The sequence below is a fragment of the Adelges cooleyi genome, unplaced genomic scaffold (genome assembly GCF_023614345.1).
Source record: "Adelges cooleyi isolate 19-005CV unplaced genomic scaffold, UGA_ACOO_1.1 ACOO_flye_CR_arks_rails_tigmint_CR_PRNA_30, whole genome shotgun sequence".
Classification (NCBI taxonomy): Eukaryota; Metazoa; Arthropoda; class Insecta; order Hemiptera; family Adelgidae; genus Adelges; species Adelges cooleyi.
The window spans coordinates 12,575,648-12,595,366 of record NW_026095971.1 but is presented as its reverse complement, the minus strand read 5'-3'; the positions used below and the strand labels follow the sequence as shown (position 1 = coordinate 12,595,366).

Sequence of the window (19,719 nt, the reverse complement as noted above, 5' to 3'; positions counted from 1 at the left end):
ATCAGCCAGTACAAAAAAAAACAATTTTATTATTATTATTATTATTATTGTAATGGGGTTGTCGGACAACAATAAATGCGGAACGCAAAAAAAAAAGGCAACAACAAATACGGGCAAGGCGTATAATATTTTACTACAAATATACTACGATTAGTAGCCGGGTAGTATATTATTATTATGTATTTAATACGATACGTTTTTATTATTATTATTATTATTATTTCTGTGTGTTTTTTTTCCTTTACAAACCCTTAGATTAATCGGAATATATACCTACAGGATTGTAATTAATGGGCGCACGTGAGACGGCGATTGCGGGAAACGCGGATGGTTGAGGCGACGCTGCCTGCACGTAGTCAGCCGGGTTTGAGCTGTAAATGTCCATGGTGGACGGGGCGCCTGGGCCGGGCGACGTGGCCGGCGGGAAAGCGGAGCCCCGAGGATTGCCGGGACCGCCGGTATGCGGTGAAGCTGGTGGTCCGAAACCTTGGGCCGCGACCGCGGCAGCTTGATGATGGTAATTGCTCATCACTTGAAAAAGAAGACACACAAGGAATTGTTTACAAAAAAAAAAAAAAAAAATTGTACGCAACATTATACTATGAGAGTAGTTTATAACGATATAATATACATACAAATTGATATATTCTACGATTATCGTTGGTCAATGGTATGAGGACGTCCTCCCCTCCGGAAACCCTGGACATTTTTACTTCTTCGGAGTTGTTTTGCAAAAAGGACCGAATGATTTTTATAATATGGCGATTTTGGTTTATGTTTCATTTTTTCTCTACTCCTCATCGAGGGTCTATATTATTCCCTGTCAAATTTCAGTTTAGTTTTTTAACCACCTTTGAATTTCTAGTTTCCGAATGGTCCTTATCTCAAATTTAAATTATACCTGTATGATTGTTGCTTATAAGTGATGAGTAATGACTAATTACTATTTAAGTAATCCCTGTTTGACTTCCCGAATTTCGATAACCAATAACACTATAAAAGGTTCTTATTATGACCTCATATTTTACATATTTCTAAAAAAGAGCAAATTTTAAAAAATAAAATTCATTTAGCGGGAAGAGTCAAAAAAATATGTCGAAAACTGTCCAAAGTTCCCCAGGGTAAGGGTTAGCAATAAGAAAAAAGTTGGATTGAGAGGACTATGGTGGCCGATTCTATTTATACGAATCGGATGAATAAGAAGAGGTAGATGGACACAAGTAGGTGGGAAGCAAATTGTATCTGCCAATTGAATAGCCTAGATACTCTTAGGCTATTAGGAAAATAACCTGAATACCTAGGTAAGTAAAGAGTCTACAGTTTGCGACCACCACAATAATAGTAATATATTATAGCTAAAGCTTACAGACCAACGATTCTGTGTTTTATGTTAAGTATACAGAGAGAAATAAAAACAAGTTCAATTGGAGTTTTTAATAATTTTATCAGAGTACAAGCAAACAGAAAACAAATTAGCAGTTATAAGCGAGTGTTAAAACTTGTAAGCAGAGTCTTGGTCGAATAATGTGTGTGTGTTTAAATTACCATATAACATTTTTTTTCTTTTTAAACAGTAAAGTTTACATATAACAAACACTTTTGCCAAAGCCAGGCAGATTAGTATACACATTATTTAACACGTCTTGATCAAACATAAATGCCGGTTGTTATCTAAAAAAAGGTATCTTGTCCTCAGACTGATATTGTTATATTTATTTATACATCGGACGACTATAATATTATATTACACGCAAATAATTTTTTATTTAACCCAATGGCCATAAATGGAGAGGTTAAAAGAATATTTTTTTATTGTATAAGTATTAGACGAATTCAAAATGAATTCTTGTCCGATATAACTAAACAACTAAACTCTTAACGTTAACGTTAACTTTTTTGCTCGCCGTATAAGAAAACGTCCCAATATTATAATAAAATACATTATAGCTCTTGTGTACTTGCCTAAATGTATGAATACGCTGAACTATAATATAAATGCACACAAAAAGATATAGGTACACTAGATTCGTACTGAACGGAAGAAAAATAACAATAATTTCAATGAATATGCTGTATGACCGAAATTCAGTACCTACTTATTAGAGAATGTACAACTATCACACGTTGTCGTCAAAAACACACGGCTTACCCATTGCGAAGGTTTGCGACCGTTTCAACCAGAAAGAAACCATATCAACAATTAAAAAATTAAAAATTACACTAATAATACGTTTACGACGTTGCTTGGTATGTACCTGAAAGGGCTTGTGTTAGCAGCGGCGTGTTATTGTTTGTCGTTAACTGGCCGTTAATTGCCAGATCAACTGCAACGTCACATGAAACATAATATACCATATAGTATTACAATATTACAAAATTACACTATTTAACCAAAACAAAACGGAGAGTTCGGCGACAACAATTTTAAGTCGCCTCGGCCAAACACTAATTTACTATTTTCAAGTACCTATGTACAAATTAATACTCAAGGAAGACAAATTCCGAACATCTAGATAGAACAACAACATCACTATTGTCTAGTACAAACATTGCGTTGTGAAGTAAACTTTTAAATTAAACAACTGCAAGTATACACGTGACAAAAAAAAAAAAAAATTCTATAACGACTCTGCAACAGAACCGATCAAAATGCGATTATTGGTGATCACATGTGTATCTATAGACTAAAACTATATACACGGCTAAAAATTGGTCCCTACACAAACAAAATTGACCAGTATACACCTACACCACATACCTACTTTCCAGTACGGTACGCATTTAGAGCGTATATTGAGTGCGCAGTAAAATTATAAAAGTACTAAACTTTAGACCGTAGAGGTTGTGTAAAGACTGAAGTGCGTGGTTTTTTCTGTACATATACCGTCGGTAACCCGATGTCGATTTTACTTTGCACAGTTTATGGATGACGATTATTCAGTCTAGAAATTGTGATATTATAATAAAGGACCCCGTTTGGAATTGTATACAACACTCTACGCGTCACGGGCTAACAGGCCGGAAGTTTGGAAAAAGCTCAAAGGGACCACACGTACAGGTATATACCGTGTAACGGGCAAAGAGATGATTTTAACAAATGACTCGCAGACACTAACGATGACGTATTATGGCAGCGCCCCGACGCGACGGTTTATTACAATAACAACGGTGGCGGCGGCGATGGAAAACCAAATGTAACCAAAAACACACGGCATATTATAGGATACACCGAAGCAGCCTCTACTACCGTCGTCATCTTTCACCGGTACACGGTCAAAATATCATAGCGCACACACACACACACCACAGCTCACGTCATATTGACTGTCGTTCATTTGTCATACCCCTCGTTCCCTCCCTTCCGCTTCCCCTCCGCAGAGTCCTGGCGCGAAAAGCTCACGACGAGTGCTGTGTCATTCGCATGTAATATACAATGTTATACAAGTGACGTGATCCTATCTTTACACATCTACCCGGACGAAGAATGGGTATTATGGAAGACATCTACCCACTTAGAATAATATGGACAAATCATTTTGTTTTCGTTTATTTTAAAAACAAAATATTATTTACTTACAAAGTTTAGTGAAAAATATATATTTGATTTTTGATTTTAGATTATAGAATAGCGTAGTTAAGGCGGACCGATTCAGTAAACATTTTTTACCGCATAAAAATGGATATAACACGGATGATATCGAATACGTTTCCTTTTGGTAATTGGAAAACGGGTGGGAGTTGTTATCGCTGCGCTATGACAACTGTTTTCTCTAATTGCTCATCTACCCCTCTGCCTCCCACCTCCTATAACGGGTAGCAATCGAACAGAGCGGCGTGGTGTGTTTTATTATTATCTTCTGGCGATAAACATAATATTATGACTATATGAATATAATATAGACTATAACAATGTAATTATCCAAATACATTAAATTTTATTTGTTATTAGATTTTTTTTTGTTTGTGTAGCTTGAAAAAGTTTATTTAATGTACGTTATTTTATTCCTTGTATTTTAAAATGTATTTTTCATTACATAGACAAAATAGAGGAGCCTAGAATGGCATAGCCTCCCCTGATGAGGCGCGGAATTTTCTTCCATTGTCTCTACTATTTAAAGTAGCTACTGCCACTGTGTCTCCCCCTTCTCTCAGCCATCCTATTTATTTCTCATCGTATGCAAAACAGAAACGCTAATCGCTCGGAATCTTTACCCCACCGTGCCTATTTTATATTGTTTCATTTTGTATACACCTAACACCATCGATATCATTCGTTTTTTTTTCATACGGGAGTTCTCACAACTAATACGCATTACTTAGCAAGAAACCACACACGAGTGTAGTTGCTAACGAAGCAATAAGAAAAACAATAAAAACCCATTATTTATTTATTTAATTGTTCTGAATTGGCGAATCTAATGTTTCTTGACGGACCGGTATCGTATCACAAATTAGTAGCATGTTTATTAAAGTTAATAAGACAGCCTTAAATATTGAGAGTCCCGAAAGAATACGCGCACAGTCCATATAACTGATTTTAATTGCAGGGAATATAGAATATTAATGTACCGCTAACAATCGCAGAATTGTTAACCGAACCTCGAGGGATGGCGGTTCGCTATTAAAATATGTAAATATCGCGTTTGAAAAAAAGGGGAGGATTAAGTATTATATTCCGAGAAAATGATTTAATAAAGAGAAGAAGTTTCTTTTTCCTTTTCGTTCAATCGGCTTTATACATGCATCAGTTTATATTATAATTGTATTTTTTTGCTTTCCAAAGTTTCGTACCCTCCAGAGCGGAGTACTAATTGCAAATTATTATAATTTCAAATGAGGATTAAGAAATCCACCCCAGTCAAGCCCGAGCTGCTACCGTGCCCACCCACAACAATTTATTCGGTACGATTCCGCCGCCACTCGTTTATTCATCCGAATATATAATTAATTTTTAACAATTCAATTTCGTTAATTGCTCAGTATGCCGACCGAACGGGAAAAAAACAAAAAATTAAGAAAACAAAAAAATTACTATACGACGTCCTAAGTAACGCAACGATTACTAACCAGGACTTACCGCTCGTGCCAGAAAATTATTATAATTTTAAATCAGTACAAATCGGTCGGACGCGGTCAGCAATAGAAAACAATAAAAGGCGCGTTGGCGTGAACCGCTTTACAACGGTACACGAAAACAAAGTACATATTAAATATCGTTGTAACTTGTATAATATAGATAATCTTAAAGAAAAAACAATGATAAAAGAACAAATCAAAGTAGGAGACAGTAATACCCAGGTGTAGAGGGCTATTATTACACGGTTCAAAACCCATCGATTATACATCCATCAAAACGCTTGTCTGACAAGTGACACTGTATGTGCGTATGTGTGTAACGGAAGCAGCCGAGGGAACCAAAGTTATTCAAAGTTCGAATCACCGTCATAACAATGTGAACGTTCGTAGTAAAACGGATGGACGTCATTCCTCGTGTCAAGCTAAATATTTGCCTAAAACCCTTTTCTCAAAAGCTCCGATTGATAGATGAATCGAACGAGCGGCCTTTTCTTTGCGGTGACATCAGTTCGGCACACCTGACTAACGCAGGTATGCCACACACCCAGTGTATTTGTGTTAGTAATTAATATTGTGTTCCATACCAGTTACACACCCCCCCCCCCACCCTTCAACGGACCACCGACGTCGCCAGAGAAGTTAAACGGCTGATATAATATCTTCCTGGGCTACAATGCGTTTTGCCTAGCCGAAACGTTACGAAGATAATATATTATAACTAATCAAAAAGATAGTTTTGTAGGTACATACGTTTCACAATCATTTTCCTGGGTTTAACTAGTACCCGGTACCTCTAAAATCCCACCATACTGTTATTTACAGAACTTAAATCACAGTGAACCGAACCAGAAATATCATTTAATCGAATTGGGTTATAATCGTATGTCCCGGCGCGGATGGAAAGAGATTTACTCGTGACGAATCCAAAAACTGTTAAGTTAATGTGGTTAAGTTAAAGTAGAAAACAAGGCAAATAGCGCTTACAATCGCATAACCAGTGTCAAGCGCCATTACATTGCCGTGTAAGTTAGAACGGGATGAATGGGGATGGTTGTACCGTGGAGAGACAATTATCCGTGTGTACTACAAGACAGCAGACGCGAGAACACCAAAGTAGTGGACGAAGAAAGAAAGCGGTGTGTTTATAAATAATGCGTGAACTTCTGAATGGATGAGAACAAATGAGAAAACTTTAAAACGGCGAGTAAAGAAAATCTGAACAAAGTTTACTCGGCGCGAGTACATATTTCGTTGTTTTTACTATGACGAGTTTATGTGTGTTTTGGACTTGTCTGCGATAAACTTCATTAGTTTAATGCGCTTACCTCCACAGCCGAGTGCTGATACGAGTCAACGAACACAGAACATTTGAATAATAATTTTACCAAACATCAAGAGGAGAAGTGGTGTGGTGCAAATTAGTCGGGTCCGTTTAACAAAAACTACACCTTTCATTTTGAGAAATGCAAACCCTACGAGTAGGTATTTTTGTATTTGGCCGGAGGGTGAAAACGTACTGTTGTTGTGTAACGGCGGTCGTGCCGTTCGATATAGGCGGATGAGCTCGCCAAAATATGTACACCGGGTAATAAAAATATTTGCCGACAACAAAACATTAATATTATTATTCGAGACCTTGTCTACGGCATGTGCTCTCAAATCGCCTATATAAAACGCCATCAGCAAACGCGTCGGAATTCGGTAAACGCCGAAGCAAATAAAATAAAAACCCGAGGGTAAATCGCCGGAAAAAGTTATAATAATATGTACATCGGATTACAGATAACAATGAGATTTTGAAATATTTTAACCATCGACATTCATAAAGATTATCAAAACTATAATAACATTAATTTATTAGTTACTTTTGTTATCAAATGATTTTATTTGTATGGCATTAAGAAAATCACGATCGTATATAATTGTTTATATAATATAAAATATTATAGAATGTAAATTAATTTAAACTCATAAGCGTGCGGTGGATGTGTAATATATTAGTTATTAGTTTATATATTATAAAATATTAAATTGTAACTGATACCTAAACGAACGTAAACAAAAAAAAGTGGAAGTTATCAATTCTTGCAATACTTATTCTAGTAAAAAGATGTAATACTTCCGAAATGATTATAAATAATTTTGTAAGGTTCCTTGAGTTTAAACAATGATTTCTGAACATTCTGTACGCCGATTAGGGATTTACCCTTTAGAAAAAAAAAAATCTCAAAGGTTTGCCTCGCTCTATATTATATTGTTTGGATAAATTGTTTTCTATTTTATTTTAATGCGAATAACATTTTGATAACAGACCTGCTTCTGCTGTAACTGTTAGAGCTTTATGAGAGAACGCTTTGTTTAACAGTAATGTGAACATTAACGAACGTGGGCACATAAAAAGCATAACAACCGCAAAAACCCTTTCCCGTTCATCTGTTCGTTGCTCGTAAAATGCATAAAACCACGAAATCCACGCAATTACATTTTTTCCTCCCCCAACATAAACAATAATAACAATAATAATATGATCGTTTATCAACCAGGCTAAATCGAATGAAATAGGGACCTATCCTACACCACTGCATTCCTACAATAAAATGTTATATATTGCGCAAGTAGGACGCATACCCCAGCGGATATAGAAAACATAATATATTTTGTAACAACAGAATCGGATATAGGATTTTTTTTCCATGGTCATCAGTATCATCACATTATTATTATTTTCGAATAACGCAAAAACGGGCTAAGGTTGGCGACGGTGGGCTGTTACATTAATGCATGATCACGGATTTGACGATGAATTTTGCTTTTTTTTTTACCGTTTAAACCTTCCCCTTTTTGCTTTATGCTCCCCTCCCTACTATGTACACCCACTGCCTCCGGATCGACCAAGTGAAATAGGTGGAGAAAGAGCGAGAGCGCGAATAACAGATAATCAATCATCTCTGAGTCGTCCGGCCGGCGTGTCCCGGAATTTGTTTGTCATCGCGCCAGCATCTGGCGAAATAAATTAACTGAAAATAATATTCTGAATAAATAAACGGCGACAATGGTTTATAGCTTTATTTTTTAGTTTAGCCCATCCTAATGTGAATATTATCAACCATCTAAAAAAACTTTTATAAAACCTACAATAGCAGCAGAGGACAAATTATGGGTAGACCAAAAAAAAATATATTTATTTTGTTTTGTTTTGTACTTAGTCGGTACGACCCTTGATTTTACAGAATTATTAATTTCTTAACGGACAAAGGTCGACAAAAATCGAGTACATATTTATGTTATTTCTTATGGAACTTACACAAAACCTTTCAGTTCTGTTTTTCATTTTTAATCACTACGTCACGCGCTTTATTTTTTTTTATAATAACCGTTGAACCTATATTATATATTATGTATGCGTCCAACTAAAATGTAAGTGTTTGTAAAAAAAAAAGAATGACAAAATTGTATAGGCTGTAGATATACATTACTATACAAAGAGCAAAACGACCAACTAATTAAAAATTGTAATTATATACATTTAAGTTACAAATTCTATTAAAAAAACTAATGTGTGTGTGATTGTATACGAAACATGTGTACACATAGGTAGTAATAATAATATTATATAATATATTAATCTAAAATATTCGCTAATCTAAAAATACCTAAATGTATAATACTACCTACATAAAAATATATTATTAAACAAAACGTAATTATTATTAATAATAGCAACTAATATTACACTATAAATAATGTGTTAATAAGTATTGTACGCATCCAATTTATTTTCTTATAACGAAAAAATAATTATTTAAAAAAATAATTAAGATTAATATTTATAATTTATTTATTATAAATAATATGATTCATGGATAAGATGTTTTGCCATTTTATAGTACAATTTATAGTGGAAACAAATTTAGACTTTTATTTTATATTATTAAATAATACTATTGTAAAATAATTTACCAACAACTGTTAACTGTTACACTGTACAACGATTTTTGCGCTTTACGTTTTTTACATCAAAATGGATAAGTACAATACTTTTGTTTATGATAACACCTAAAATAATATTATACAATACTAATTCAATATACACAATACACATGATATTAATAAAAGAAAATACACGCTACCACGTAGCTATACACTATTTGTTTTGCCTGGCCAACAACTCTGCCGGTGGAAATGGAATATTATGCGAAGTTTTACATTCATAAGCTGCGCACTTTGGGAAATTCGATTAAACTTTAACTTTTCAATTATTCCAAGAGCTAGAGAATGAAACACTGATAAAACTTGCAAACGTGCGGCGAAAAGTTATTCGCCAGACTTATCTCTCTCTCTCTGTTCTCTTTTTACTCGGCGTTGTTATTATACAGACAGAAACAATCAAATACATAAGGGGACGAGCAACGACATAAAATATAAGTACATGTACCGCTAAATAATGGTAATAATAATATATATATATAATATATATATATATATATATATATATATATATATTTACTTGCACATAAATAAAATTTTCATATTGAATATTTACTCGTGGTCTATATAACGGTGAGCAGAAACAGGAAACATCTGCGTTTTCTTTGAAACGTTGCGGTACACCGCCGATCGAGAGAGCACAGGCTGAGCTACCAACCTATATATTGCTTTATTTTCGTCGTACAAGAATATTATGTATTTGTACACATAAATGTGTATGTTATGGCATACATACAATCGGATATTGACACAAGACAACCACTGCGTACAGTATTATATAGGCGTATTGCTGAACGGTCGTTTTTCCGAGATAAGAGACAGACACATGACGTGTGCGTAAACCAAACCGTCTCCGTCGTTACTCAGTTATGGTTTTCCCCCTTTTTTTCATTTTTGTTTCATCCTAAACGACCGATACACTAGTGACGTATGTATTTGTTGAAATAAAAAAAAATCAAAGTAAAAAAAAATACAAAAATGTAGAATCGCAAACAAAAATATAATATATTTTATCCACAAGACTCATCCATCATCGTAACGCAAATCCTACTCGAATAATACGACACGTACTCGTTATAATAGCTGTATTAATATCGTTGTTTCTTTTATTTATACATTTTCTTCTCTGCCTACTGAAGGGCTAATTTTAAAATGATATGTCGACGAGAAGAAAGTGCAAGTAACACGGTACACGGTGTAAATACGGCAGTTGTCGTTGTAATATTTTAATCTATGCGACACACAAATCAACTGTACTATACTGCAAGGGATTTCGGGTCTGCTATAGTATGTGTATGTAAGTATATATTTTTATTGTAATATTAAATTATTATTAAGCTCTACAAAATAATACCGATTACAGTTGGCTAAAATAACGCAGTGTTGTATATCACACACTAATCGTTTTTATGGCAGTCAATGGTAATCAAAATATATGAACAGCCATCCCTACAGAAAACAACGGCGGAGGAGGTCGACCGACCACAGGTGGACGCATAAAAACACCCGTTTTATACCTCTAAGCCTCGTGCAAATAACCTATTAGCATTATTGCTCATTATCTTTTAATAATATAATATATGAATATACATAGATAAGCATAATAGTACTGTTGTTCGCGACACACACGCATTGCACGACCGAATCTACTGTTTTATGATTTTAATTATATTTATTTTAAATATTGTAATTATACAAAAATAAAGATGTTTAAAAACGAAAAACGTATGATGAAAATTTACCGTTATGGCATTGGGCCGGAGAAATACCGCAACGAGGTCTGGTCCCGATTATAGCGACCCCTACAAAAACGTTAAAAAAACAAAAATATTTGGTATTAGAAATATTTTTAACCGTTTATGCATTACATTAAGTTATACTTGAATCTATGACAAACCATTACTACTCTAAAAAAAAAATATATAATATTGTGTTTATTTGTATTACATAAAGTAATAATTATTCAGGCAAATGCAATTTGTTTTGTATGAGACTATACAGCTATAGTATTTCTGTATTATAATTGTATTTATGTAACTGTTGACTAAGTGGAATGGTCTATAATATTGTAAATTAGTAACTTTAAACAACAACGGTATCGTAACGCTTGTCTGCTAACTTAAACATACACGAACAGTGACTTGTTACCATGGGGAAGATATAAGGACTTCTAAAACAAACACAGAGATGTATACAATATGAATCTGACGAATTTTGGAAACTACCTATACACAAAAGACGTCGTAGCCAGTAGAGAAATGGATGAGCCTTTGGTAATTTTAACGAAAAAAAATAGCTATTAAAAATAAAGAAAAATAATTAAAACAGCCTACATGAATTAAAAACATGATAGTTTTGATGGTATTATCAATAATTTATTTTTTTTAATTATACTTTAAAGAGTAATAATAATTATAATAATATAATATAGTATATATAATAGTAAGTATGTAACATAATAATAGTATTATTGGTACAGGGACGTAAGTGAGCAGTCCCTGCAATACATTGTTAGAAAACATTATATTATGTCATTATGTGACATTACAATAACTTGTTTAGTACAAACATTTTTTTAAGATCCAAATAATTGTAGTAAACAACAGCGACGATCCTTGTTAGGACGTTTTATCTTATTTAACAATGATATTAATAATTATACATAATGTTTTATTGATTATTATATGTTTTTTTTTCTTTTGATTACACTAACACTAATTTATTGCATATTACTATTTAATTATATTTTAACATAATTGCAAAACGTTATTATTAACTATTATTACTGGGAACCTTCACTGACCGAAATAATATTTTATACTAGTCTCTAGTCGGACCCTCGAGGTCAAATAAATTACACGATAATTTTATTTTTTCTAAACATGTTTTTTGTTTTCAATTGTTAGGATTGAATGAACCATGCTACTGTGAACTAATCGAACAAAACAGACGGTATTGTCAAAAAACGGGTGTTGTTGAATTTAAATCGTTAACAGACAACTTATTAAATTAAATACACTACCGAAATTAAACGGACTAAACATTTTTTCATTTCTAAACAAAAGTAAAAAGAGAAATTATTACAGAAAATATGAATGATATTAATTTAGCTCGGTGATGACAAATACAATTTTATAATACATATAAATATAATGTACAACTGTATAGCAACTTATCACAGAACGTTTGATTAATTGTATTTATTAGTGAATATATACATATATATATGTATACATATATATATAATATATATATATGCGCAAAATGGTTATGATATTTAGGGTACGAATGACTCCGACGGTGGGTGGTGAACTGTAATCTTTCCATAACATGTATTTGAAGGACGTTGAAACAATACGTGTAAGTACATTAAAATAACAATAATTAATATAAAAAAAGAGAATAAAAATAAACAATAAACAAATTAAACAAATAAAACAAGGAAAACAATATTCCATTAGGAAGTATGAATTTGTTTCGTATGTTTACACACACACAAGCCTATAAATTCATAATAATAATAATTGCAATTTTACTAAACGTTTTGAGATGTTTTAACTTATTTTATTTATTTATTTTTTAATTAAAATTGAACATAGGTTTTAATTTTTTTACTTGTTAATTAAAAATTATCTAATGTAGTAAATTATCGTATTATGAGAATTAATATAATTATACATTCGCTAAAAATCTTCTAATATAACAATACATTATATTATACATAGTATATTGGCTATTATGATATAGTAGGAGTAGTAATACACAATTATTGCTCGCCGTAAAGATTTAATCGTACACACGTTATTTATATACTTTTACTTATTATAATAATAAAAGGCTAAAACCTAATCTAAGCATGAATCGTTATTTATAACCTACGGATACTTAATAATTATTCTAACAGGATCCTAAAAGTTTGTTTTCCTACAACGTCATTGGACGCCGTCATACTTACAACGGTAATTAGTCTACTAAGCAAAAATATTGTAGTTGTAAGATTTAAAAATCGGTATCATCAGATTAATGACCTAATTAAAACAACTCATAATTTATGTACAATTTGCTAAATTAAAATAATTATAAATTATTTTATTACTCTATTATGCCTACCTAATTATGTAACTTATTAATTAATATATTGTAAAAACAAGATTATGTTGAAACAATTAAATTATAATAAATAATAAAAAAAAAAAGATTTAAAAATGTCACGACTGTATAAAGTCATCAAAGAGAGGCAATTTTTCGTTTTATCTCAGGCTATAGTGTTGTAAGAGTGAGCTTTTTAGCTTACAGCTGTTGTATGATTGCCACAGTAAAATAACAATAATGATAATAAAATTAAGTTATAAAAGACCAAAAACCCAAATCGAAGCAAGATGTCTCCAAAAGTATTATATTAGCAGCGGTAGCCGATAAAACGCGTTATGTATAAAAAAAACAAACAATATCATATTATCAAATCAATAATACAACGTTATTTAAAAAAAACAAAATTAACAAGCACACATCATCAGTTTGATTAAGTATTAGTTCTAAGTATTTCTTTTAAATACTTCTTTGAATTAATTAATAGCCAAATAATGAATTTTTCGAAAGAAATGTTTTTTCCTGGACCGAAAAATTATCCAAAAATGCTAATATTTCGAATACCAAATGATAATATAATAATTTTCATATTTTAAGTAAACAATATGTTAAAACTGTCATTACAAAAATTAGGGTAGGGATGATTTAATTTACAAAAAAAAAAGTTTGCGTTTTCAAAACCGGAAAAACTGTGAAAACGAAAATGGAAAAAAGACAGAATATAGGCGATAATTGACTAGCTTTAACGCAGGCGCTGACTAATACAGATGACGCCAAATACACAATTGTATTGGATATAAGGTTAATAATAAAAAAAATATACACGGATAACGTTTCGGTCCAGGATGCGGGATGTTGCAATTATTTTTTTATAATAATAATAATAATAATAATATCGTAGTAATAAAAATTATTAATATTATGTTCACAGAGGCATGGCATGCATATAGAAAGGATGGTTGTTGTGATGGTTGTGGTGATGGTCAAGCAGTGCGGGAAAAGGAAGCACAGTGACCTGTGCGTGGTTATTACCTGCTGGATATGAGAGTCCGAAACTAGGGTAACCCGAAAAACCTCGGCTAGAGGCATAAGCAGCGTACGCAGCTGCCGGAAAGCCTGTAAAATAAAAAAATAAAAACAATTAAAACTAATTTAAAAAAAACACACACACATAAAACAGTTGGGTTGTGTAAGTTATAGTGTACTTATAGTAATTGTAGGGCACATAAAGTGAGTTGACAGAATCATAATACTTATGTTATTTAGGGGTAGCTTAACAACACTAAAACTATGGGTTAAACTCTATTAAAATTAAATATAGTTGGTGCAAACGGTCCAACGGCTGAAATCATATCCTATCGATGTTACTGTTTGGTAAAATGGAAGAAAAAGATAAAGAATGTATTTTAATTAAATATTTTAAATGAGTTATGCAATAAATGACTAATATAAAATACGTATCTTTATTTTTCTGGCTCGATGAGCAGAAGACGTTCATTTGGGTTTAATTTGTATTTCAAAATATATTTAAGTATACACTTTAAGTGAGATTAAAATATCTTTACAATAACATCTCATTTAATTTCAGTGATAATTAGTTAATTGAAACTTATGTTAATGTTAGAACAGTTTGATTATCCTGTAAAATAAAGCTCTTTTGTAACAGAACAAGTTATATTCGGTTGCTTATAAATCAAGAGCATTGGATTTTTGCAACAACATAATTTGATTATAACATAGGCACAGCACTTTTGAGCCACTGCACACTCGAAAAGTCGTTCGTAGCGATTTATTTTGTACTATTTAAGAACATTACACCGTCTCTTCTATGCAGGCGGGATGTTATTTCTCTCGTGGCCAGTACGTTATCAGTATTTTTTTTATTACAATGCGTATTAAGAGCCATCGAGCCGTGTCGACTAGTCTGAGTGAAATCTGGGCGTACACGATATACCGACAAATAAAAAAACCGATTGGGACCATCGATAATATTACCGAACAAATTTGAACCTTAGAATAGTATGAATCGCGTGAAACGGATAAAAGTAATGGATATCCGAGAATTCGTCCTTGGGCCGTATACCGACGATTGGCACAGCAGGAACCGTTTGCAGTGTTGTGTTTACACCGAAGATTGATATCGCGAATTCATATTCATTATGGTGATTCGTCGTCCCTGCGCCCGTCCCCGCTGTTGCCATACATACCCTAGAAAGAGCTCGGAAATTTTTCGGATAAAACCGGGATAAACGTCAAATGTTTTTTATTTTTTTTTGTCATTTTGCATCCGGTTCGTAAGCACCGCACGAAAATGCGTTGAATCCGGCACAAGGGACAGACAGGTAAGGATAGACAGGCATACGCGGGGACGATCATCTGTCTTTGCAGCAGTGTCGGCCGAACGATGACTGTTAGGACGTACACGAATCCATTTGTCGGGGAGCGACGGCCCAACAGAGCGTGGCCTGTATAAATGCGTATTACGAATGCCGTGTCTTTTCTAGTGCTTTCGAGCAAAGTGACAAGGAGCTTAAAATGAAAAAAAAAACTCGGACGCCGGCGGCTGACAAAGTTATTATTCGTAATTAAAAATGGCTCCAGAAGAAATATATATATAAATTTATGTTTTACCCTCGTTTCGAGCAGCTAAAACAAAAGACTATAATAATACGTACATAAACTATGTACGAACAACTTTTTCAACCGACAGTCGTTCAACAATGGTATATATTTTTTGTTTAAACATTTTTTTACTTTAACCGGCAGAGTAGAAAAAAATATTTCTCCCCCTAAAAAAAACACGTTTTTTAACGTAAATGGCCATACGCCGCCGCCGTTGACGCGCTACCCGGTTATTAATTATGATTAAAATAAATCGTTTTGGCGACACTCGTATTGAAAGGATTAATGAGTATTATATTATGACGACGACCACCACCGCCACCGCCGGACACGATAAAGGAATTAGTCGTGTCTTAGAATAATTTGTTATGCGAACCCAGCGGCGAGTGTCAGCCCATCCGCCCCCGCATTTCCCCGTCGCCGGTACTGTCCTCCCTATAACGGAACGAGAGATGGGTCAGGGGAATTCATTTGTCATTGTCTGAAAACCCCCTCCACGTGCACACATACACACTCACACCCGCCATGCCATACCGACCAATCAGCCCTTAGTCTATGGTCTCTATTGTGTATAATATGTATGTGTGCATGCCCTAACCACCCCTCTTACTATACCGTTTCAGCTATTTCATAATGCATAGGGGAGAGGTAATGTTTATTATTTTGTAACGACGTTACACATCAGACTTGACGTGATGTGTTACTAATGACGCTGAAATCGGACAGCTCGGCTAAACTTTATCCAATTAATGACATGACGTCGCGCAGGTACCTATGCTGCAAATGCCAGAGCTTTAGACGGTGCTATGCAAAATTAAAATATCGAAATATTCAACCATAGGAGTATCTATTGGCTATATTATCATGTATATTTGATTTTTGTAATACATATACAATAAGTACACTTATATTAAATGATTATATACTCACCGTCAGGTAAGGTTCCCAATGGCCACATAAAATCTAAAAAAAAAAATACAAAAATGCATTATTTTACAAAAACAAAATTGGATTTACAATATAATAATTTATAAAAATTTAATACGCATATAGTATTATATTGAAATATTGTCATTCAATTTATTATGTGTCAATCGAGGATGGAAAAGTATTTTTTTGTTAATTATTAAAACGTGTACAACTTTCGAAACGGTTGGGTTTAGATTTGATTGTGGACATTATGAGAGCTTTTAGGACTAATCTACACACTATAAAGTATAATATAATAATAAGTAAGAGTGTGAAATCTAATTATAATAAGTAAAATTATACTTTTTAATGAAATTAATCTAGAACATTAAATTTTTAAAAAACCGTTAAAATAAAAATAATTAAATAAATCCTACATCAATAAATATGTAATCTGAGTACACTTAGTTAACGGTAAGAAAATAATCTAAAAATGTAATAATAGTTATAGACAAGAAAAGCACGTAGAATACTGTTATGTTTAGTAACAAAATAATAACTATAGCTATAGATATACCTACAAGGCTGTAGTGTTTTAACAGATTTATATAATTGTATTTAATTGTAACAATATTGTTTGTCCGTTGGAATTGTCAATGGAGAACAATAAGTGTGTCAACCGGAAACCCGAGGATTTTCCTATGCATTGCATAATATACACATATAGTATATTATAATACTAATAAACCGACTCGACTATCTAAACAAAACGTCGGTTTGTCAATACAATAATTAATATAACTAAAATACCTATAGCTTTCTAGTATTTGACTATTCATCAAAAACTAATCGAATAGAAACAATTGACGACATAATATAAGTTTACGTATAATAATTGGTATCTAATACTGCTATGTTGTACGATTCTATTTTTAATAATTAATACGAATTTTATAATAATTAATAACATTACATATACAATTTCGACGGATGGTCTTTTCGTTAATAATAATAATAATAATATATAAATGGATAGTTGTAATCGTTTTATAAATCATTTGTATCGTGGACGATCGACTCAAGTAGATAAGATGGACGTATTGTACAGTTTAACAATAGAGATAGGGATGATAATAGGGATGGTTTTTTTTAATAATGAAATATTATGTAGGCATATTGTTTTTTTCAAATGTTGATCAAATTAATGGAAACGGATTTATAAAAATTCCACTACTAAGTACATTTAAATATTATTTAAGAAAAAAACGCCACTCGCCATTGCCCCTCTAGTTGACTTCCACAACATATTAATGTATAATATAACATTGTATTAAAACAATTGGCTACACAGATGAGTATATAAAATTTTTAGTGTTGCACACTCAAATACTAACAATAGTAATAATATGTTCAGTTAAAATTTGTTAGGTTTTAATGTAATAGAACAGACGTGGACCTGAATACTATAGTATGAAAACTTCCCATATGCCGATGGTTCAAATATTATACATATACGGCTGATCGTATTGAGCTGTCGACAAAACGAAACTATAAGGTTCCCGTAAATAAGCACTATCGCGGATTAAGGGGGGAGGGAGAAGAAATATAATACTTTTTAAAAGCGTCCGCAGAATATTGATCGGACTTTAGCAGCAGCTTATAATGCCTTAGAAAGCACAAGCCGATTAATGTCGGCCCATATGACGAAAAAAATCCTATAAAATGTGTGTTTGGTCGTTAAACGAGATATTTATTATTGGTATCTCTCTTTTTTTTTTAATAATAAAATCACGCCGTGAGTTCTATATTGATAGAATATGATAGAAACCGGATGTAAACGGCCGAGGATGACACGGACACATAAGCGAGGGGACACCACAAGAATTGTCTCGGTGAAAACACCCCAAGAATATTAAACGTTAAATATGATTATTATGTTTTGCACGAGCACCCCGAAGCGTTGTAAAACATTTTTTTGGGTTTTTCTTTTTCTTCTTTTTTTTTTTAACCGAATCATGTAAAACAACGTTGTGCGATCATTAAAAATATATAATCAAACCAGCGTCAGCCAGCCAGTCTATATTTTTTACGTCATGGTGTACAGCATGAAGCGACCGTTCGGTTGGAATTGCGTTTTATTGTTTCGGATTCTTACGACTTAAAAGTTCTCTATACTGTATATACATGTACATATATATTGTAATAACCGAGAACCGCGGGCATCGTAAAAATGTAAAGCGCTGCTTTTTGCAAAACTCAAAACGCAAATCATTCTAAATATTTGATTACGGCGGTAAGCGGAACGAAATTGGAGTTCCGGCAGTGGCTTGTTCTAAACGTCATGCCAGAGAAAATAATATTATGTCTTGGAGGAATTTACATGGGAAAGTTTTCAAGAAGAAAAAAAACCATCTTTAATATAAACGGTCTATCACCTAAATGAATCGCACGCATTAGGTATGGCGCAATTCGCATTATTCATAATATTATTATAGTTATATTTTTGTTTTATAACGGGCTAACCGCCAAAGAATTCGCTGAATGTTTTAGACGCTCCGAAGCGAAAAATAGTATTACAACGATCATTATACCTATATTATTCAAAGTAAGTATTCGTTTTAAAGCTGATTAAAGTGTGCTGCCATTCTGACAGTATGGTAAAAAACAACAAAGAAAGTATATTATTATTATTATTACCGTATACAAAACCAACTTGTGAAAGATAATCGTAAATGTAATGATAATTACTCTAGTCTACAGATATAATATAGGTATATACGAGTCAAATATGTGTGTTATAATAATATGCTAATGATTAATATGTTATATTATTGTTAACTGCAGGCTATGTTCTAATGTCATCCGTACGAGTTCAAATGTAATAAATATTGTTTATTTTAATGTAATGTCAACGTTGACGGTAATATTTAATAAAACAAAATCTACTAGAATTAGGTTAATTGAAAATATAATATAACACAACGACAAAAAAAACAATTAATTATAAACAATAAATACCAACAAGAGCAGGCCACA

At 32.7% G+C, this 19,719-nt stretch overlaps 1 protein-coding gene across 12 annotated transcripts in view; it reads right to left on the bottom strand.

The window, feature by feature from the left end:
• The window catches only part of LOC126839113 (RNA-binding protein Musashi homolog Rbp6-like), a 269,406-nt gene that overhangs the window by 5,744 nt on the left and 243,943 nt on the right, over positions 1-19,719 (bottom strand). For 4 of the 12 annotated variants that reach the window (XM_050574160.1, XM_050574162.1, XM_050574164.1 and 1 more), the window contains 5 exons: positions 16,705-16,737; positions 14,185-14,268; positions 10,806-10,865; positions 2,256-2,324; positions 274-531 (listed from right to left, as the gene is read on the bottom strand). In XM_050574160.1, the coding sequence (XP_050430117.1) occupies positions 274-531; positions 2,256-2,324; positions 10,806-10,865; positions 14,185-14,268; positions 16,705-16,737 (504 nt within the window). The remainder of the gene's footprint in view (positions 1-273; positions 532-2,255; positions 2,325-10,805; positions 10,866-14,184; positions 14,269-16,704; positions 16,738-19,719) is intronic. The other 8 variants (XM_050574166.1, XM_050574170.1, XM_050574161.1 and 5 more) reach the window with 7 other exon arrangements.